At 42.3% G+C, this 23,334-nt stretch overlaps 2 protein-coding genes across 4 annotated transcripts in view; one reads left to right on the top strand and one right to left on the bottom strand.

The window, feature by feature from the left end:
* The window catches only part of pgap3 (post-GPI attachment to proteins phospholipase 3), a 26,556-nt gene extending 10,446 nt beyond the window's left edge, over positions 1–16,110 (top strand). Inside the window, exons 5-7 of one of the 3 annotated variants that reach the window (XM_043674692.1) lie at positions 338–474; positions 2,938–3,142; positions 14,648–16,110. In XM_043674692.1, coding sequence (XP_043530627.1) covers positions 338–474; positions 2,938–3,142; positions 14,648–14,696 — 391 coding nt within the window. In that variant the 3' untranslated portion in view covers positions 14,697–16,110. Of the gene's footprint in view, positions 1–337; positions 475–2,937; positions 3,143–8,068; positions 8,224–8,616; positions 8,731–14,647 lie in introns of those variants that run through there. The other 2 variants (XM_043674691.1, XM_043674690.1) reach the window with 2 other exon arrangements.
* A 1,270-nt stretch (positions 16,111–17,380) lies between these two features.
* On the bottom strand, positions 17,381–22,820 carry LOC122539657 (phenylethanolamine N-methyltransferase). Its single transcript, XM_043674655.1, has 3 exons — positions 22,603–22,820; positions 21,493–21,700; positions 17,381–18,967 (listed from the first exon to the last, which is right to left on the bottom strand). Exons 1-3 carry the CDS (start codon positions 22,754–22,756, stop codon positions 18,541–18,543), a joined length of 789 nt encoding a protein of 262 aa, XP_043530590.1. The 5' UTR covers positions 22,757–22,820; the 3' UTR covers positions 17,381–18,540.
* Positions 22,821–23,334: the final 514 nt, after the last annotated feature.

Below are 23,334 nucleotides of genomic sequence, written 5' to 3'. Positions count from 1 at the left end.
TCTCCACGCTTCAGGCTCTCTGCCTTTATTCCTGATGAAGGGCTTTTGCCCGAAACGTCGATTTTGCCTGTCCTCGGATGCTGCCTGCATTGCTGTGCTCTTCCAGCACCACTGATCCAGAATCCGGTTTCCAGCATCTGCAGTCATTGTTTTTACCTCATTCTATCAACAGTGTCCAGTCCAACTATACAAAGTATTTTGAGGCACTTTATAATGAATTTGCAATGAATGGCATTGCAAGAGTAGGATCCCCTGCTGTTTGGTTCTGTTTTACATTGCTTCACCCACTGTACCTGCTGAATGTTGCTTTGTCATATCTGGCTTGTTCATTCTTCAGGACCGTGGGCTTGGCTTACCCTTGGGCAGCCAGTCTTTTTGGGGCCCTACTCATTGGATTGTTCACATGTCACATCTGGTACCTCACCTTTGTGCATTTTGATTATGGGTACAACATGGCTGCCAATGTCTTGATAGGTAAGTGAGGCTCTGACGGGAGTTCATCTTATTCCTTATTTCAGTAAGAATATATTTAAAGTTGCAATCATTCTCTATCTCTGGGTTTAAATCCAGCCCACACTGTTTAAGTACCAAGATCTTTACTCTGTAGTGAGGCCCGTGCAGCTTGTCCTGGGGAGTGTTTGATGGAGACAGTGTAGAGGAAGCTTTGCTAGCAATTCAAATGAGTAGAAAAAGTTTAACGAACAGTTTGAAAAAGTAGAGGGAGCTTTACTCTGTACCTAACCCTATCCTGTCCCTGTCTGGCACTTAGTCATGAAATATGGAAACTATGATGCAACCAATTCATGCTGACCATGTTGCTAAACTTGACTACTCTCACCGCCTCCATTTGGCCCATATCCTTCCAAACCTTTCCCGTTCGTGAACTTATCCAAATGTCATTTAAATGAAATGTCTTTGTAACTATCTGCATCCACCACTTTCTTTGGCAATTCATTCCACACATGAACTATGCTGTGCTTTTCAAAAAAAAAAGTTGCCCCTCAAGTCATTTTTTAAATCTTTCTCCTCTCTCACATTAATGTGCCCCCTAGTTTTGAACTCGCCTTATCTATGCCCCTCACGATTTTATAAATCTCAGTAAGATCACCCCTCAGTCTCCTATGCTCCAGTGAAAAGTAGTTCCAGCCTATCCAGTCTATTTTTATATCTCAAGCCCCCCCATTCCTAGTAGCATCCTGCTAAATCTTTTCCGAACCCTCCCCAGTTTAATAATAGCCTTTCTGTAGCCAGGTAACCAGAACTACACACACTACTCCAGAAGAAACCTCACCAACATCCTGTGTAAGCTCAACATGACAATCCAACTGTTATATTCAAAGGTCTGAGCAATGAAGGCAAGCATGGTAAACGCCACATTAACTACCCTGTCTACCTGTGATTCAAATTTCAAACAATTTTGTACCTCAACCCCTAGGTGTCTCTGTTCTGCAAGACTACTCAAGGTCCCTTAATTTTAAATTATGTCCTTATTTGTATTACACAAATGCAATATCTCTTTTTTTCTAAATTGAAGCCTGTCTTTTGTTGGTGGAGCTTACTTGCAGATTAAAAAAAAGTAGAGAGAGTATGCTTGATGTTTGATTCCTGGCATGGGAGAAATTTCCAGGGTGAGTGAGTAAAGATGCGTTTAGGGCAGACATAAAACCTAAAAAGAAATAGCAGGAGTAAGTGCTTCAGCGCTCTGGCCTGCTCCACCGTTCATTATGAACATGGCTGGTCATCCAACTCAATAACCTGTTCCTGCTGTCCCCAACGTCATTTGATCCCTTTAGCTACAAGTGGGCAGCACGGTGGCACAGTGGTTAGCACTGCTGCCTCACAGCGCCAGAGACCCGGGTTCAATTCCCACCTCAGGCGACTGACTGTGTGGAGTTTGCACGTTCTCCCCGTGTAATCTAATCTAATCTAATCTAATGTACTATATCCTACTCTTCTTGAAATCACATGATGTGTTGGCCTTGACTGCTTTCCATGGTAGAGAATTCCACAGGCCCACCACTCTCTGGGTCAAGCTATTTCTAACAGCTGACCCTGTATCCTGTGACCCTTGGTTCTGGGAGCATGCTTCCTGCATCTGTTGCACTCCCTCCATAGTAAGAACATACTTCCTCGGATAAGGAGAACAAAACTGCAAGCAGTACTCCACGTGGGGTCTCACTAAGGCCTGATATAACTGCAATCAAAGAGTGTGGTGCTGGAAAAGCACAGCTGGTCAGGCAACATCAGAGGAGCAGGAGAATCTGATGCTGCCTGACCGGCTGTGCTTTTCCAGCACCACACTCTTTAACTGATCTCCAGCATCTATAGTCCTCACTTTCTCCAACATAATTGTGGCAAAGCATCGCTGCACCTATACTTGAATTATCTCGCTATGAAGGCCTTCATACCATTTGTCTTCACTTTCTACATGCTTACCTGCAGCAACTGGTGTTTGAGGTCACTGTGATATCATGTGCATTCCCCTTTTTGTTTATAGACATTCAGGAAATAATCTGCCTTCCTGTTTTTGCGACCAAAGTGGATAACTCCACATTTATCCACATTATACTGCACCAGCTATGCATTTGCCCATTCATTCAACTTATCTGAATCTCTCAAACATTTCAGCATCGTTTTCACTGTTCACTTCCCACCAGCTTTGAGTCATCTGAGAAGAAATATTTTGGAGAACAAGCACTGAATCTTTGGTATTGTTTACTCCAGAAGTCTGTGGAGGTTTGCCTCTTGGGTATGTTCAAGATTTAAGATGGCTAATCTTTTGTACTCTCTAATCAAGAGATTTGGGAATTGGTTGAGAAAATAGGATTGAAGTAAAAGTCCAGCCAGGGTTTTCCAGAAGGAAGGAGCAGACTTGAGTTGTATGTTATTTTTCATGTTAAGATGTTCATGTGCCTGCATTTTACTGTCTGGTTTCAGGGTTGATTAACCTCCTGTGGTGGCTCAGCTGGTGCCTCTGGAACCGATGTCACCTCCCCTATGTGTGGAAGTGTATGGTGGTTGTCATGATGCTGCATGGACTGGCTTTGCTTGAACTCCTGGACTTCCCTCCATTGCTGTGGGTGTTTGATGCTCATGCAGTCTGGCATTTCAGCACCATCCCTGTGCCATTCCTTTTTTACAGGTCAGTGATGAGATTTACTATTCTGTAGCTGTCTTCGCTAAGGAGGGCGTCATGCAGTTCACTGTGGCTTCACTTTCTCCTTCAAGTTATCCTGTTATTCACTGCACTTGGCTTTTCCCAACATCCCTGAAAAATCTCATCAGATATTTAGCAATTCAGTCATACAGCACGGAAACAGACCCTTGAGTTCAACTAGTCCACACCAACCATTTACCAAACTAAACAAGTCCTACTTGCCTATGTGTGGCCCATATCCCTCCAAACATTTCAGATTCATGAACTTATCCAAATGTCTTTTAAACTTTGTAATTGCCTGCATCTACCACTTCTTTTGGTAGTTCATTCCATACACAAACCACTGTGGTTGCCAGCATGTCCTTTTTAAAACATTTTCTTCTCGCCCTAAAAATATGCCCTCTAATTTTGAACTCCCCTACCCTAGGGAAAAGACCCTTGCTATTTATCTTATCTATGCCCCTTATGACCTTAAACTTCTATATGGTCACCTCTTCAACCTCCTAAGCTTCAGTGGAAAAAAAAGTCCCAGCTATTTTGATATCTCAACCCCTCTATTCCCGGCAATATCCTGATAAATCTTTTCTTGACCCTCTCTAGTTTAATAATATCCTTCCTATAGCACAGCGACCAGAAATGTACACAGTACTTCAGAGGCCTTAAAATCCTGTACAACTTCAACATGATATTCCAACTCCTGTCCTCAAAGGGCTGAGCAATGAAGGCATGGTGGCTCAGTGGCTAGCACTGCTGCCTCACGGCGACTGACTGTGTGGAGTTTGCACATTCTCCCCATGTCTGTGGGTTTCTTCCCACAGTCTAAAAATGTGCAGGTTAGGTAGATTGACCATGCTAAATTGACTATAGCATCCAGGGATGTGCAGGCTAAATGGGTTGCCTTGGGGAATGCAGGGCTACAGGGACAGGGTGTGTGATTGGTCTGGATGGGATGCTGTTCAGAAGGTCGATGTGGCTGATGGGCCAAATGGTCTGCTTCCCCACTGGAAGGATTCTATTTCTATGAAAAGTGATAAATGCTTTCTTAACCACCTTGTCTACCTGTGGTGCAGATTTCAAAGAATTGTGTACCTGAATCCCTAGGTATCTCTGTTCTACAACACTACCCCAGCCCCTATCATTAATTATATAAGTCCTGCCCTTGTTTGTTTTACCAAAGTGCAATACCTCGCATTTATCCAAATTAACCTCCATCTCCGCTCCTCAGCTCATTGACCCAATTGATCAAGATTTCTTTGTAATCTTAGACAATTTTCTTCATTGCAACCAACACCAAAATTGGTGGTCGTGGTCAAACTCGCTAACTATGCATCCTATATTCTCATCCAAATTATTTCATATAAGTGATGAACAAAAGTGGACCCAGTACCAATCCTTGTGGAACGTGAATGGTCACAGGACTCCAGTCTGAAAAACAGCCCTCCATCGCCTTACTCTGTCTCCAGTTAAGGCAATTTTGTATCCAAATGGCAAGCTCACCCTGAATCCTATGTGATCTAACTTTACTAATTAGTCTACCATGTGGAACATTGTCAAAGGATTTGGTAAAGTACATGTAAGCAATGTCCACTGTTCTGTCATCATCAATCTTTTTGGTTACTTTCTCAAAAAACTTGATCAGGTTAGTGCAACGCTATTTCTCTTGCACAAAACCATGCTGTGGCTATCTTTAATCAGTCCTGGCCCCTCCAAATAGATGTAAATCCTATCTTTCAGAATCACCTCCAACAACCTACCCAACACCAATATCAGGCACTCAGATCTGTAGTTCACACACTTCTCCTTTAAAGCACAACACTCATCACCCTCCAGTCCTCGAGCACCTCACCTGTGGTTATAGAAGATACAAATATTTCTGTTAGGGGCCCCACAATTTCCTCCCTAACTTCCACACGTCCTGAGATACAGTTAATCAGGTCCCAGAGATTAATCTATCTTTATGTATTCTAAGACTTCCAGCACTTCCTCTTCTGTCCCTCCTGTCCTTTCTTCAGCCTAGTTTCTGTAATAACTGCGACATCCCGGTCCCATGTTCCTACACATACCCTGAGTTCATCAGCCTGACTGTAAGATCCCCTGCATTGAAATAAATGTAGTTTAATTCTTCAGTTACCTTGTTTTCTGACTTGCTCTTGTCTGTCTTTTCTAATTCAATTGCTCTTTTCTGATTCAGAACCATGCACTTCTTTATACTTTATACTTAGGAATCTTCATTCCCACTCTGTTTTAGTATAAAGGTGCTTTATATTCTGACAAGCCATCTGGCCTACCAATCATCTTTATTAGAAGCATTAGAAGCTTTTTTCCCTTAGATTTGATTTTTTCCCCATCTTCTTTAGTTAACTGTGGATGGTGGTTCCTCCCATCCAGAATTTTTCTTTACTTCTGAAATAGAACTAGCAAATCTCTCTGCCAGAATGTTGATCCCTTTCCATTTCAGGTGATGCCTTTTGAACAGGTCTTTTCTACCCCAGAAGAGATTCCAATGAACCAAAAATCTGAATACTTGCCCATTGCACAATCTCTTCAACCATTGATTTGACTGTCCTATCTTTTTATTCCTACTCTCACTAGCATGTGGCACCAAGAGTCAACCAGAGATGATTATCTTTTGAGGTTCAGCTTTTTAGCGTTCTACCTAACCTCTTGTATTCATTCTGCAAAGCCTTAACCCTTTCCCTAACTATTGCATTCCTACCAATGGATACAACAGCTTCCAGCTTCTCAATCTCTCCCCTTTGACAATATGCTTCAAGAATTTTGGGTAGTCCTGAATCCTGGCACCACTAAGGCAAAATACTATCTTAGATTCACACTCACTGCTGCAGAACCTCCTGCCTGTTCCCCTGACAGGAAAGTTCCCTATATCAATTATTCTTTTAAATATTGGCAAACCCCACTTAACACAAGGTTCATTCCTTCTGCCCAAGCTCTGACTCCCATTTCTATTTTTCTGAAAGAGACTAGCCCTTTCAACAGTACCTGAAATGGAATATCTGTTTGAGAGAGGAATAGCCACAGGAGACTTCTGAACTAGCTTAGCTTTCTGATGGTTGATGAGCAGTTGTAAAGAAGTTGCTAGTGGGAGAGATCTACCGGACACTCCACCCCACCAACAGTAAAATGGGGCAAAATATGCAAGAAGTAATAATTTGGGTGTTTGTGATAAAGGGACAGCAATAACCATGGATGATTTTAATCTTCATATAAACTGGAAAAACAAGCTTGGCTGTGGTAGCCTGGATGAGGAGTTTATAGAATGTTTTTAAGGTAGGTCCTTAGAGTATCAAGTCCTTGAACCAATCAGAGCAGATTATATTAAAATTGGTCTTGTTTAATGAAATAGGATTAATTAATGGCCTCTGTGTAAAGGCATTTCTGGACAGCAGCGACCACAATACTAATTGAATTTTAGATCTAACCTGATAAAGAAGCAAATGTGAGATCAGTGTTTTAAACTTAAATCAAGGCCACTATGTGGACTTGGAAGCTGAGCTAGCTGAAGTGAACTTGAATACAGGGCTGAGAAATGGATCAATAGAGAAGTATGGCAAGCGTTTAGAGGATATTTCAGAGCTCTCGGGATAGATAACATTCCTACTGTAAAGAAAGCTCTGGAGGAAGGAACAACCATCCATGATTAACTAAAGTTGAGGGAAGCATCAAATTTAAGTTGGCACAAAGCTTGTTTCCATAAAGATGAGTGGTGGATCAGATGATTCATCAGAATAAAAAGAACGGAAGGAAATGAACAAAAGGTTAAATCACAAGGAAGAAAGAGCATGAGAGGGCGCTAATTAGAAACGTGAAGACAGACAACAAGAGTTTCTGCAGGGATTTAAAGACAAATGTTCAGTGAGTGATCTGCTAGAGAATGAGAATGGGGAGTCAATAGGAGAAAATATGGAAATGGTGAATGAAATATATTTTGCTGTTCCTCTTCACTGTAGAGGATACAAAATAACCCAGTAACAGTTGTAAATGAGTTTGAGGGGAGGAACTTGATGAAATTATAATCATTAGGAAAGCAATACTGAGCCAACTGATGTTATTGTACACTGGCAAATCCTTCTGTCTTGGTACACTTTATCCTAATGTCTTGAAAGAGGTGGCTGAGGAGTAGATGCGCTGACGTTAATTTTTCAAAAGTCATATATTCTGGAAGGTTCTGTAAGCTAGAAAATAGGAAATAAAATCTGTATTCAATGAGGGAAGAAGGCAGAAAACCAGAAACCGAGGCCAGTTAGCTTGACATCCGTTTTGGGTAAGATGTTAGAACTAATCATTTAAGGAAGCTGGAACTGACCACTTTTTGGCGGGGGGGGAGAGAGCTCAAGGTGGTCAGGAAGAGTCAGTATTTTCTGTGAGGAAGAAATTAATTGAAGTTCCTTGAAGTAGTAACTGTGGATAAAGGGGAGTCCATTGACACATTGGTCTTGAACTTGCAGAAGACATTTGAGAAAATGCCACAGGACGCAACAAGTGCAATCTCATCGGGATGTGTCTGGAGGGCTTTGCAATTTATATCGATGACTTAATGAGGAGAGTGAGGCATGGTGGATAAAGTTTGAAGATGACATGAAGATAGCTATGAAAATATGCTGTGAAGGTGACATGAGACTGGAGATGAGTATTGATAGATTGGGCAAAAATCTAACAGATGTATTGTAATGGGGGAAAATGTGAAATTAGCAAGAAGAGGATTCTGAGTAATCCAAGATGGAGGATGGGAAGAAATTCTGACTGTAACAGGCTGCACCTTTTTTTGAGGTATTTTAGGTGTTGGAGGTGATTTTCTCGAATTCCAGGAGCCACAATTACTGTTTTATATGCTGTTGCATTGTTTTGGAACTTTGGAGAGAAATAAAAATTCAAACATGGCACTTTTAAAAGGGAGAGGAACGGACAAAGACAGCACATGGTCAAGCCAGTGCAAGAGAGAGAGAGAGAGAGAAAGAAATCCACACTGCAAACTGACAGCGGTGAACCTGCACAGTTACTGCCTTTGCTGTTGAATTGATGTATCGCTGGACATTGGCATGCGTCTAGGAAAATTAACAAACAGTGAAATTCACAACTGATCTTTGAGGAACCTGTTTGGGAGAGGTCGCAACACAGAAACAGATAAGTGAATAGTTTTAAGTGTGGCCTTGCTGAAAATCTATAATAGTGAGTAGAGTGGATTATTTCTTGATTATGTTTTACTGAGATTTGTCTCTTGATTAAGCTTAAATATAAGCCATAAGTATTAAGATAGTCTGGAGCAGTGTTTGTAGAGGAATGAGACGGTGCTATTTTCTGGGTCTGTAGATAGGAAGAAGCAAAAATGGCCTTTAGTAGAGTGATTTGCTTTTCTTATCGGATGCAGGAGTTTAGGGAGAGTTTACGTGTTACTGAGGATTACATCTGCAATAAATGCCGTTGGTTGTGAATTCTATTAGACCGAATGGATCAGTTGGAGCGACAATTAGAGACAATACAAGAACAAGTGATGGATGGCAGTTATACGAAGGAAGAAAAGCCGCAGATACGGTCATATAGATGGGCTAACTCCAGGAAAGGTAAGCAGGTAGTGCAGGAGTATTCTGTGGCTATCCCCATTTCAAACAAGTATGGTGTTTTGGAAAATGCAGGAGGTGATGGATTCTCAGGGGAACGTAGCATGAACAGCCAAGTTTCTGGTATCGAGACTGGCACTAATGCAATGAGGGGTACGTCTGGTTCCAAGAGATTGTGTTAGGGGACTCTCTAGTCTGAGGCACAGACAGATGTTTCTGTGACCAGCAGTAAAAAAATCAGAATGGTGTGTTGCCTCCTGGTTCCAGGATCAGGGATGTCTCAGAGGGTGCAGAATGTTCTCAAGGGAGAGAGGGTCCAGCAGGAGTTTGTTGTACACATTGGAACTAATGATATAGGACGGGAAAAGGATGAGATTCTGAAGGGAGAATATAGAGTTAGGCAGGAATTTAAAAAGGAGATCCTTGAGAGTAGTAATATCTGGATTACTCCTGGTGCTGTGAGCTAGTGAGGGTAGGCATAGGAGGATAGAGGAGATGAGTGTATGGCTGATGAGCTGGTGCAGGGGAGGAGGATTTATGTTTTGGGATCATTGGAATCTCTTCTGGGGTAGAAGTGACCTGTGCAAGAAGGACTAATTGCATCTGAATTGGAAGGGGACTATTATACTGTTAGGGAGATTTGCTAAAGCTGCTCAGGAGGATTTAAACTTGTAAGGTTGGGGTGTGGGACCCAGGGAAATAGTGAGGAAAGAGATCAATCTGAAACTGGTACAATTGAGAATAAAAGAGTCAAACAGTCAGTGGCAGGAAGGAACAGCAGAGAAAAAAGATAGGACTGATAAACTGCATTTATTTCAATGCAAGAGGCCTAACGGGGAAGGCAGGTGAACTCGGGGCATGATAAGGAACATGGGACTGGAATATCATAGTAATTACAGAAACATGGCTCAGGGATGGACAGAACTGGCAGCTTAATGTTCCAGGATACAAATGCTGCAGGAAGGATAGAAAGGGAGGCAAGAGAAGAGGGGGAGTGGCATTTTTGACCAGGGATAGCCCTACAGCCGCACTGTGGGAGGATATTCCCGGAAATACATCCAGGGAAGTTATTTGGGTGGAACTGAGAAATAAGAAAGGGATAATCACCTTATTGGGAGTGTATTATAGACCCCCAATAATCAGTGGGAAATTGAGAAACAAATTTGTGAGGAGATCTCAGTTATCTGTAAGCACAATAAGGTGGTTATGGTAGGGGATTTTAACTTTGCAAACATAGACTGGGACTGCCATCGTGTTAAAGGTTTAGATGGAACAGAATTGTGGGTGGCATGGTGGCTCAGTGGTTAGCACTGCTGCCTCACAGCGCCAGGGACCCGGGTTCGATTCCAGCCTCGTGCGACTGACTGTGTGGAGTTTGCACATTCTCCCCGTGTCTGCGTGGGTTTCCTCTCGGTGCTCCGGTTTCCTCCCACAGTCCAAAGATGTGCAGGTCAGGTGAATTAACCATGCTAAATTGCCCATAGTGTTAGGTGCATTAGTCAGAGGGAAATGGGTCTGGATGGGTTACTCTATGGAGGGTTGGTGTGGACTTGGTGGGCCAAAGAGCCTATTTCCACACTGTAGAGAATCTAATCTAATCTAATTTAAGTGTGTACAAGAAAGTTTTCTGATTCAGTATGTGGATGTACCTACTAGAGAAGGTGCAAAACTTGACCTACTCTTGGGGAAATAAGGCAGGCAGGTGACTGAGGTGTCAGTGGGGGAGCACTTTGGGGCGAGGGACCATAATTCTATTAGTTTTAAAATAGTGATGGAAAAGGATAGACCGGATCTAAAAGTTGAAGTTCTAAATTGGAGAAAGATTAATTTTGACAGTATTAGACAGAGCTTTCAAAAACTGATTGGGGACAGATGTTCATAAGTAAAGAGACGGTTGGAAAATGGAAAGCCTTCAGAAATGAGATAACAAGAGTCCAGAGACAGTATATTCCTTTCGGGGGAAAGGAAAGGCTGGTAGGTGTAGGGAATGCTGGATGACTAAAAAAATTGAGAATTTGGTTAAGGAAAAGAAGGAAGCATATGTCAGGTGTACACAGGATAGATTGAGTGAAGCCTTTAGGTATAAAGGCAGTAGGAGTATAGAGTTATAGTCATAGAGATGTACAGCACAGAAACAGACCCTTTGGTCCAACCCAATCAGATATCCCAACCCAATCTAGTATACTTAAGAGGAAAATGAGGAGGGCAAAAAGGACACGAGATAGCTTTGGCAAACAGGGTTAAGGAGAATCCAAAGGGTTCTTACAAATGCATGAGACAAAAGGATAACTGGAGCCAGAATAGGGCCCCTTACAGATCAGCAAGGTTTTTGTGTGGAGCCTCAGGAGATGGGGGAGATACTAAACGAATATTTTGCATCAGTGTTTACTGTGGAGAAGAGCATATAAGATAGAGAATGTAGGGAAGTAGATGGTGATATCTTGAAAAATGTCCATATTACAAAGGAGGAAGTGCTGGATGTCTTGAAATGTGTAAAAATGGATAAATCCCCAGGACCTGATCAGGTGTACCCTAAACTCTGTGGGAAGCTAGAGAAGTGATTGCTGGGCCCTTTGCTGAGATATTTGTGTCATCAGTAGTCACAGAGTGGTTAACATAATGTCACTATTTAAGAAAGGTGGTACGGACAAGCCAGGGAACTATAGACTGGTAAGCTTGTGTTCTGTGGTGGGCAAATTGTTGGAGGGAGTCCTGAGGGACATGATTTATATGTATTTGGAAAGGCAAGGACTGATTAGGGATAGTCAACATGGCTTTGTGCGTGGAAATCATATCTCTCGAACTTGATTGAGTTTATTGAAGAAGTAGCAAAGGGGATTGAGGGCAGAGTGGTAGACGTATGGACTTCTGTAAAGCATTCGACAAGGTTCCCCAAGGGAGACTGGTTAGCAATGTTAGATCTCACGGAATACAGGGAGAACTAACCACTTGGAAATGGAACTGGCTCAAAGAAAGAAGACAGAGGAGGGTGGTGGTGGAGGGTTGTTTTTCAGACTGGAGGCCTGTGACCAGTGGAGTTCCACAAGGATGGTGCTGGGTCCACTACTTTTCAACATTTATATAAATGACCTGATATGAGCATAAGAGGTATAGTTATTAAGTTTGCAGATGACATCAAAATTGGTGGTGTAGTGGGGAGCGAAGAAGGTTACCTCCAATTGCAATGGGATCTTGACCAGATGGGCCAATGGGCTGAGGAGATGGAGTTTAATTTAGATAAATGTGAGGTGCTGCATTTTGGGAAAACAAACCTTAGCAGGACTTATACAAGTTTTGAGAAGGTTTGTAGCTCAGTTTGAGGTTCTGGCTGTAGGTTTGCTTGCTGAGCTGGAAGGTTCATTTCCAGATGTTTTGTCACCCTACAAGGTAAATTCTTCAGAGGGCCTCTGGGCAAAGCACTGTTGATAATTCCTGCTTTGTATTTAAATGTCTATAAACATATAAATACAAAGCAGGACTTATCAACAGTGCTCCACCCGGAGGCCCACTGAAGATGTTACCTAGTAGGGTGACGAAATGTCTGGAAATGAACCTTCCAGCTCAGCGATCAAACCTACATCCAGGTCTTCTACACTTAATGGTAAGGTCCTCGGTAGTGTTGCTGAACAAAGAGACCTTGGAGTGCAAGTTCATAGCTCCTTGAAAGTAGAGTCGCAGGTAGATAGGATAGTGAAGAAGGCATTTGATATGCTTTCCTTTATTGGTCAGAGCATTGAGTACAGGAGTTGGGAGGTTATGTTGTGGCTGTACAGGACATTGGTTAGGCCATTTTTGGAATATTGCATGCAATTCTGGTCTCCCTGCTATAGGAAGGATGTTGTGAAACTTGCAAGGGTCAGAAAAGTTATACAAGGATGTTGTTAGGATTGGAGGATTTGAGTTGTAGGGAGAGGTTGAATAGGCTGGAGCTGTTTTCGCTGGAGCTTTGGAGGCTGAGGGGTGACCTTCTAGAGGTTTATAAAATCATGAGGGGCATGGATCGGACAAATAGACAGTCTTTTCCCTGGCGTGGGGGAGTCCAGAACTAGAGAGCAAAGGTTTAGGGTGAGAGGGGAAAGATATAAAAGAGACTTATCAACGTATTCATGCAGAGGGTGGTGCGTGTATGGAATGAGCTGCCAGAGGAAATTGTGGAGGCTGGTACAATTGCAACATTTAAAAGGCATCTGGATGGGTATATGAATAGGAAGGGTTTAGAGGGATATGGGACTAGATTTCTTAGTGTGGAAACAGGTCCTTCGGCCCAACAAGTCCACACTGACCCACCGAAGCGCACCCACCCAGACCCATTCCTCTACATTCACTCCCTCACCTAACACTATGGGCAATTCAGCATGGCCAATTAACCTAACCTGCACATCCTTGGACCGTGAGAGAAAACCGGAGCACCCGGAGGAAACCCATGCAGACACGAGAATGTGCAAACTCCATACAGTCAGTTGCCCAAGGCGGGAATTGAACCCGGGTCTCTGGCGCTGTGAGGCAGCAGTGCTAACCACTGTGCCACCGTGCCGCCCCAAATGCTGACAAATGGGACTAGATTAGGTTGGGATATTTGGTCGGCATGGACGAGTTGGACCGAAGGGTCTGTTTCCGTGCTATACATCGTTATGACTCTAAGAGTAAAAAAAATACAAAATGTTATTTGAATGAAGAGTGACTGCAGAATTTCAATAAGCAGAGATCTAGGTGTTCTGGTGCTGTAGTCACTGTTAGCTTACAAGTGCAGCATTTAATCAAGAGCGGTAAAAAAATTCAGTCCTTTATTACAAGAAGACTTGAATATAAAAGTAAACATAGTGTTTCAGTTATAGAGAATATTGGTTGGACCGTGTCCTTTATACTGTTCTCAGATTGGGTCTCCCTCCTGAAGGAAGGATCTAAATGCTTTGGAGGTGGTTCAATGGGCATTTACTAGTGATCCCTAGAATGAGTGGGTTTCCTCATGAGTCAAGGTTGGACACGCTATACTTGTTTCCAATGCGATTTAGAAGTGAGGGATAACTTGGTTGAACCATGTAAGATCCTGAATGAGTTGGATGTGGAAAAGATATTTCTTCTTGTGGGTCAGTCCAGAACTAGAGAGCTTTGCTTTAGAATGAGGGATCACCTTTGCAGGACAAAGTATATCTCAGAGGGTTGTGCAACTTTGGAATTCTCTGCATCAGAAAGCATTGGAGACAGGACATTAAATAATTTTTAGGCGGAGGTGGATAAACTCTTGTTAGGGGAATCAAAGATTATTAGGGTTAGCTAGAGCTGTGAAATTTGAAACAAACAGAGCAGCACTGAACTTATTGAAAAGTACAGGCTTGAGGGGCCGAATTGCCTAATTCTGTTTCCAATTGAGATATTCCTATACAAGACAAAAGTTTATTAACTGAAGTCCTTCTTCCCTCAATATGATCGAAATCAAAGACCAGAAGAAAGAACATTTTGAATTTGCTCAAGTCCTGTGTTCATAGACTTGTTAAAATATGCTAAACAACTCCAACCGCAGTCCAAGAAATCAAATCTGTAATTCTAAGAGGGCAGCCTGCAGCCTCCACATTATAGGCTCATGAGGTAAGTGTTGGAGATCAGTATGAAGGCAGAATGCCAGACCCCCTCTAAGACCCTGATACTGAACACCAGTCTCCCTTGGTCTTTGCGAGTCTGTTATTGGATTCAACATTCTCTACATGAGGACATCACTTGTAGTAAATGTCTGTGTTGTCGGTCTTCCATTCTGCTGACAGATGGATATATTCTGGAGTTGGAAGGCTGGTCTAAACTGCTTATTGTAGAAAACTTTACCTTGTAGATATAAGGATGATGTTGCATTTCAGCAAGACATACAATTGTGATTACATTAACACTCTCCTTGTCTGTCTCTGTCTCTTTTTGCTCCCAGCTTTCTAATTGATGACAGTCGGCACCTCCTTTATGTGAAAATGGAATAAGCAATTGCCTGTGAGCTGTTGCATCTGAATGTGAACATATGAGACAGTTCTCACTCACCTGCGTGGACATTACACTGCTCACTACTAAAGCTGACCAGTTGATGCAAGACAGGATTCTGTCAAGACTCAGAACCCTGAAGCAGAGGACACATCTCACTGGGATGATGTGCTGAAAGTCAAACTCTGTTATTCCCAGAGTCATCACAAAAGTTAAGATTTTATCAGAATAGTTTCCCAGTTTATCTGCCTTTTTAGACTCTCCTTAACAGAAAATACATGCCAGATTTCTGTATAAAACAAGAACTATTATTTATTACAAATAGATTCGAGCTACAGATGAACAAATATGAACTGTCGACATATACTTCAACTAATTAAAACTCCAGCCCCTTAAAACTCACCTGGCACAGACACAGCCAAACAAAGAATTGGTGTTATATATGGAAGGAAAAACTGAAGGCATTTCAATGGTGTCTGTCTGCATTGATACTTTTACTTGTCAGGATTTGCTGTTTCTCCATCTTTCTTCAGGAATGTATTACTTCCGCATAGAGGGCACAGAGCAACTATTTGACAAATTGCCAGGTCTCTTAGCTATGGGTTAGAAGCCAGTTTACAGCAACTGTGAGGGAAAACAAATTGGCTTTCTTTATGCTTTAACTTTTGTAACTATAGAGAAAGACTCCACCGCCCTTCCAGAGGTCTGAATGCCTTTGGCCGTATCGTTAACACCCACAAGCTGTTCAACTTCTTGGGACACAAACTCATCATTGTTGGCAGGCAAAGGGCCTTTGGTCTGTGAACTGTTAATTAACCTTCCTGCACTACTTGAACAAGCAACCGTGTTTACACCACTTCGAATGAGTTTTTAAAACAATTCATTTCACATTTATCTGCAATTAAAATCAGAAATTAATAAAGAAACTGTCTTGACAAGAGGAATTTGGGAAAAGAGGAGGAGAGTAGAACTGGCTATGATTCTCTTCTAGAGATTTGGCACAGAGACTATGGGCCAAATAACCACTCCCCGCCCAAAATGCTGCTCCATGTCCATTTTTAATCAGAACCATTGGTTGGGGAGATAATTTTATCTGAGATATTGAAATCCTAACTGCACTCCATGTTCTTTTTTGAGAACTGATTTCTGAGCTGACTGGCTACATGGCCAGTGTATACTGTTATATTTTAGTTCTCATTAGGGAACTGTTGTCTTTTTTTTATTTCTCTGGCTGGTTGCAGCTGTGTTACTTTTGTCCTTTCTAAGTGAGGACAATGATGATTTTGTGGGAGGGCTTGACCCTTGCATTATGGCTTTTAGTATTTGCACTTTCTTATTGCATGTTCTTCACTATCCTATCTACTTGCGACTCCACTTTCAAGGAACTATGAACCTGCACTCCAAGGTCTCTGTTCAGCAACACTCGCCAGGTCCTTGCCACCAAGTGTATAAGTCCTAATTGGCCTATATCCCTCAAACCCTTCATATACATATACCCATCCAGATGCCTTTTAAATGCTGTATTGTACCAGCCTCCACCACTTCCTCATTACATAGAAACACCACCCTCCGTGTGAAGAAGTTGTCCCTTAGGTCCCTTTTATATCTTTCCCCTCTCACCCTAAACCTATGCCCTGTAGTTCAGAACTCCCCCATCCCAAGGAAAAGACCTTGCCTATTTATCCTATTCATGCCCCTTGTGATTTTATAAGGTCACCTCTCAGCCTCTGACACTCCAGGGTCTCCATGACTGTGTTTCCACCTTTTGGTGTTTGGACTGAGCCCCCGCTAGTCAACTGCATCTTTACAAAAAAATCTAAGATTGTGTTTCCTTTTCAGCTCTGCCACCAAGTGGTAGAAAATACCTGGAGCAGCCTGACTGTGTTTCTGGGTATGAGATAGAGCCTGTGGAGGGGTAAACGATGGAAGGAAGGAAGGAGTGGAGGCTTCATTCACTCTTTGCTCAGATTCAATCAGCCCAGAAAATGTCCTTCACACCACATTCGTGCACTGAATTTGCTACTTTGACTTCATTGTGATTCTGTGCACACCTGTAGCAGCAAGACTCCACTACCCTGCTCCTATCTCTGTCTCCTGCTCCAGATGCTGTTTTTGTATTGGAAGTCATAGGTGAAGTTGGTCACAAGACTGCTGCACAGATTAGAGTTAGAATTATTCAGTAATTTATGAGTAAGCTTTCTCCTGTTTAATGCATTCGCCGGGCACCCTGAAATGTCTGAATTGAGTGGTTAAACCCATTCACTGAATGTCTGAAATAATTTTGAATAAACGAATAAAGTTTTTAATAAATCTGTCTGAATCTGGGAATTCTTAACATCATAACTCATAGGAGCACTATTACATGAAAACTGTGGTTAGAGGATCATTACCTTGCCAATGGGAACTTAAGATGAGCAGTAACTGCTGGTCTTACTTTACATTCCCTGGTGTTTAACATTCTTGCTGTTACCCAGTGCCTCATACTGTACAGTTCTGTATTCCCTGGTGTTTATCATAGTCTTTCTCAGTGTTTCTTGGTATTTAATACAGTCCTGTGTTTTGCAGAGTCATTTCTTGTCCATTGTGAAGTTTCTTTTGAAGAGATAGTCTTCAAAATTTATGATCTGACCTTTGACTCTTAAGCACAAAATCTCTGAATGCAATAATAGTTTAATTTTATGTTTGGTGATTTATTTGAGATGCTTTGTCACAATATCTTTAAACAAAAATTGAAAAACCCGCAACACTGCAATTAGGTAAGTCAACTTTATAAACAGGCCGGGTATCACATGTACACTTAGAGCAATATTGAATCATTACAGAAACAAGACTCAGGAAGAGTTGAGGGGGTGTTTGGAAATATTTGAAAAAGAGATTATCCAGGAGCTAGATTGGAGAAGCTATAATTTTCAGAACAGAGGAGACTCAAAGGAGATGTGATCAAGGTGGTTAAAATAAGCAGGAGTTTTGCTCGAGTCAATAAAGAAAATCTACCTGCGGTACCCGACTGATAAGTGGAGGGCTCAGATTGAAGGTGATGACAAAGAAGCCAAAAGCACCTTGATGTTTTTACAAAATAGTTAGGATCTGGAATGCACTGATAGCAGGTGGGTGCAGATTCAGTAAAAAACTTGAAAAAGGGAATTAGCTAAATGCTTGAATGTATGGAAGAATACAGGAGCATGGGAAAAGAGTAGGAGTGTGGCATTAACAAGTAACTAAATTGTTCTTCAAAAGAACCAGGAACTGTGCGCTGCACGATTCTGTTTCCTATGCTTGTATATGTATGCCTAGAACATGAATACCATCATTCACATGCCAAAAACACATTGTATCTGGTAAACACGCATTCATCTAATCATTAAGCATGCCTCAAATACAGCTTCTTGTCACACATGGTTACAGCATGCATCTAATATTTAGGGACACAGCATGTGTGCCTATGCTGATTATTGTGCAGTGTTAGCTGATCTGTTGTGTTGCAAATGTTTGGTTCATGCTATAGTAGCTTCAGCTTCATTTGAACAATTCATATCAAACACTACCAGAGTTGGACAAATTATTTATCCATTTCCATTAGTCTTTTCCTGCTATTGATGAAAAACGGTTAACAAATTGAGCCTAAAAGCATCTTTTGAGTCAGTCCAGAGATGTGTTCAGACAGTCTCAGTTATACGCGTGTGCACACACACATATCACACTAACTTAGGGAGTGTGACTAGTCCCTTTGACTGTCTACCCTAGTGTCGTGTAGCTATTTTCTCTCTCTGACTCAGGAGCTGCTTTTATGTCAGTTGCATTTGAATGTTTGTGAAACCTCTGGCAGTGAAGTTACAAATACACAGGTCAGATTTTTTGTGCTTGAAGGTAGAAAACAGCGCACACATCATCAACCCCAATGTTCAGATCAGGTGGCATGTTGTATGTTTTGAAGGTACAGATTCTGTAGCCAGACCTGCTAACTGTCTCCTTCACATAATCTTCATCAAGAGGAATGACACTGAGCTTCACTTCCCCAGCCAGGTAGTAGGATTCATTGAGTGCCCCAATCATCAGGAGGAAGCCACCTTGTTTCAGGAGTGAGCTGATATTAGCTAAAGCCTCCTCCAGTGATTTCTTATCTGGGCACACAGACTCGAGGCAGAAGGTGGTACTGATAGCATCAACAGGATTCAGCACCTTTGGGTGCAGAGGATTTGCCTGCATGATGTCACAATGACAGACCTCTTGAATTGTTTCCCGTAGTCTCCTCTCTGTATCTTCCCAGTGATCCCTGCACAGAAAATCATTATTGTCAGAGTACTTCATCACCTTCTGATTCCTCCTAACCCAACACTGACCCATCTATTCCTAATCACCTGCTGTACCTGCATACTAATTTAAGATTCATGTACCAGGGCACATTGCTCTATACCACTACATTCTGCATTAAATTTCTGTTTAACTATGATGTTGCTTTTGTATTAGTGTCATAGAGATGTACAGCTTGGAAACAGACCCTTCGGTCCAACCCATCCATGCCAACCAGATATCCCAACCCAATCTAATTCCCACCTGCCAGCACCTGGCCCATATCTCTCCAAACCCTTCCTATTCATATACCTATCCAAATGCCTTTTAAATGTTGCAATTGTACCAGCCTCCACCACTTCCTCTGGCAGCTCATTCCATACATGTACCACCCTCTGTGTGAAATATTTGCCCCTTGGGTCTCTTTTATATCTTTCCCCTCTCACCCTAAACCTATGCGCTCTAGTTCTGGACTCCCCCATCCCAGGAAAAAGTGAGGGGGAGGGTCTATCCATAACCGTCATAATTTTGTAAATAAGGTCACCCCTCAGCCTCCGATGCTCCAGGGAGAACAGCCCCAGTCTGTGCAGCCTTTCATTTTTATCATTGTTCTACTCTAACTGCTGATGTTTATTTCTCACTTGTCTAAGTTGCTTTGCAGATTCTCCACTTCCTTCAGACAAATTATTTTCCTATCTATTTTTGTGTCATCAGTAAACTTAACCACCATACACTGAGTCCTTTCATTTAAATCTTTGATATAGATTGTAAGTAGTTGAGGACCCAGCAATGATTCCTCTGATACTCCACTCAATCCACAAAAGACCATTTATCTCAATTCTCTGCATCCTGTGAGCTAACCATTTTTTACAAATCTGTGCTAATATATTGTTTCTTATTCCTCTATTTCATCATTGTACTAACCTTTGATGTGGTATTTTAACAAATGCCTTTTATAAATCCAAGTACACAGCAGAGTGGCTCAGTGGTTAGCACTGCTGCCTCACAATGCCCAGGACCCAGATTCGATTCCAGCCTCAGACGACTGCCTATGTGGAATTTGCACGTTCTCCCCGTGTCTGCATGGGTTTCCGCTGGGTGCTCTAGTTTCCTTCCACAGTCCAAAGATGTGCAATTGGATATGCTAAGTTACCCATGATAGGCTCAGCATATTAGCTATGGGAAATGTAGGTTAAAGGGAAAGGAATAGGGCTCGGGGATGGGCCTGGGTGGGATGCTCTTCATAGGGTTGCTGTGAACTTGTTGGGCGAGATGGCCTGTTTCCACACTGCAGAGACTCCGTATAAACTCTGTATCTATTATTTCTCTATCAATTGCCATGAATGTCGCTTTGAGCAGCTGTAAGTTTAGTGAAACAATTCTCTCTTATGAAGCCATGTTGGTGCTGCCTGACCAAGTTGTGATTTTATTCCGTTGCTATAACATCCTCAATAATGGATTCTACAACTTTTCCCATGTCAGAAGTTAGGCTAACTGCCTCACAGTTTCTTGTTCTTTGCCTCCCTTCTTTCTTTGTTATTTTCCAAACTACTATTCCAGAATTTAAGGAATTTTGCTAGATTATAACCAATCCATGTATTATCTGTGTCACTATTTCCTTCATGACCCTGGGATGAAGTCCATCATTAGGGTTAGGGATAGGGTGACTCGGTGGCCCAGTGGTTAGCACTGCTGCCTCATAGCGCCAGGGTCCTGGATCTGATTCCAGCCTTGGGCAACTGTCTGTGTGGAGTTTGCACATTCTCCCCGTGTCTGCGTGCAGGTCAGGTGAATTGGCCATGCTAAATTGCCATGGTGTTAGGTGCATTAGTCAGAGGGAAATGTGTTTGGGTGGATTACTCTTTGGAGGGTTGGTGAGGACTTGTTGGGCCAAAAGGCCTGTTTCCACATTGTAGGGAATCTAATCTAATCATCAAGTCCATCTGATCCTGGGAACTTGTCAGCCTTTAGGTTTATTAGCTTCCCCAGTAGCTCTTTCATGATGACTGCAATTGATTTAGGTTCACCTTTCATAAAGTTAATGAAATCTATAGTACTGAAAAAGTGCAGGTCAGAAACAACTACCTAATTATTCTAATCCTATTTTTCAGCCCTTGGCTGTAGCCTTATATTCATGTTAACACTGGGCTTTCAATTATTTTTTTGGAAATATTTTACTCTGAAGACAGACGAAAAATACATGTTCAAAGCCTCATCTGTTTATTGGTTTTTCATTATCAGTTCTCCAGATTCACTCTCGAAGGCCAAGCTAGCTTCAGTTACTCTCTTCCTATTCAAATGTTTGTAGAAACCTTTTTATATTACTAGCTAGCTTTCTATCACATTTTTGTTTGCCTTGATAGAATTGTTTTAGCCATTATTTGCTAGTTCTTAAAATCTGTTCAATCCTCCATTAAAATATACAGATTCTTTCACTGACTGATCCTATACGCATTGACTTCTCTGGGCAATGCCACAATGCCTCTCGGGTGTAACACACAGGTTTACCTCTTTCCGTCAAGGCCACACACATATTTAATGTAGGGACTCCAGTCAAAGGCTCCAGTGTCTCTTCTCAGCCATTTCCTGAGTTCCTCCCGGTTCACCTCCAAGTAATCAGACATTACAATCTTGTTGAAGAACTTACAGGCGCTGATGACTTGGTACAGAGTTGGGCCAGAGCCAATGTCCAGGAGCGTGTGGCCATGAATTTCTCCTGCAATGCAACAAACACTGCTCCAGTGTAAATAATCAGTGCACACGTTATACAGACAAGAGACAGAAAAGACCAAGTAACTGTTGTAAAAATAGAAACAGAAATAAAAACTCAGCAGGTCTGGCAATATCTGTGGAGAGAGAAACAGGCTTACAGTTTTAAATCTAGTGACCTGTCTTAAGAATTGATAACAGCTTGGAAAAAGTAGTAATTATGCCGATGGTGGGGATGGGGTGAGATGGAACCCATAGCAAGAGAGAGAAGCAAAGGGAGAAGAGAAGCGAGTGAGCTGAGTGGGTGAAATTTGGTTGATAATGCTGAAAGCAGCCCATCTCATGACAGGACCTAGGGAGTTGGGTTGGAACATAGTCAGGGAAGTAGGTGTTCAGGTTTAAAATTATTGAATCAATATTGAATCCTAAAGGCTGCTGTGTTCCCAAATGGAACCTGAGATGCTTTTCCTCCAGTTTGTGCTGAGCCTCGCTGGAGCACTGCAGCTGACCCAAGACAAATACCTGGCCAATACTGACACCAGCCCCAGTCAGTCTACAAAACTGACCCCAAACAGTTCCTCGACAACACAGATTCCACCACACCCCCTCCCCAGCCTCCAAAGCCACTGTACAATACTGACATCCCCCACCCCACAGTCCTTCTGCAACACTGACCCCCACCCAATCCCTGAATAATGTTGACCCTCACTAGTTCCTCTACAAGACTGACCCCCAACAGTCCCTGTGAAGCACTGGACCTCACCCAGTCACTATACAATACTCACAAACCCCACCCCCATTCCATCATTCAGTCACTCTGTAATACAATGCCCCATTCCCCCATTCATTCTACAATACTGAACCTTCTACCACTCTGCTGTACTAACCCAGTCATCCCCACTCACTGACCTGTTGAGAATGAGGATGCAAAGCAGCGGAGTTTCCAGGGAACAACACAGTCCTCATTCTCAAAGTTGGCTCGAGGAGGCATATAGTTGTTCTGAAGATATGCCTGAGGATTGAAGAGCTGGTATGTATCAGCAACCTCAGCAGATCTCAACATATTCAACCCTGATGTACAACAGGTCACTGCTGGTTTGTGCTATCACAGCTCAGAGTCACAGGAGAGTGACTGACACAGCTCTGAGTCAAAGCAGAGTGGCCAGTTGACAGAGATGAGGTTCAGGGTATTTATACTGTCAGCTCAGACTGCAGCATTGAGAAAGGTTTCTGGTGATTTCATTAAGTGGCTAAGGACTTTGGTAAACAGAGTTATCAGTGATGAAAATCTTTACAAACCTTCAGGCTGGGCACAGATAGATGTAATTTGGTTTTCAAAGCAGCACAGTTAAAGCAGTGACAGATCAGTGACTACCTGACAGCTCAGGGAGCTACAGCAGGTAAGATTACTATTATAAAGAATCAAACAGTGAATCAGAAACCACTGCTGGACCACTGGAAAAAAAATCAGAGAGACCCCAAACTGTTCAAGGTCAACAATTGACCAATTGGTGTCAGGCTCTATGCCACTGATCCCACACCAACACAGCCTATACTGACAGTTTGGAAAACTTTTTTTTCAGTTTTGCTTAGTCCAGATACAATTCCCACTCTTACACTGGCTACAGTGTAATTCCTAAC

Source organism: Chiloscyllium plagiosum, chromosome 33 (assembly GCF_004010195.1).
Source record: "Chiloscyllium plagiosum isolate BGI_BamShark_2017 chromosome 33, ASM401019v2, whole genome shotgun sequence".
Taxonomy (NCBI): Eukaryota; Metazoa; Chordata; class Chondrichthyes; order Orectolobiformes; family Hemiscylliidae; genus Chiloscyllium; species Chiloscyllium plagiosum.
The sequence above is the reverse complement of the archived record's forward strand: the minus strand, read 5'-3'. Positions and strand labels throughout refer to the sequence as shown.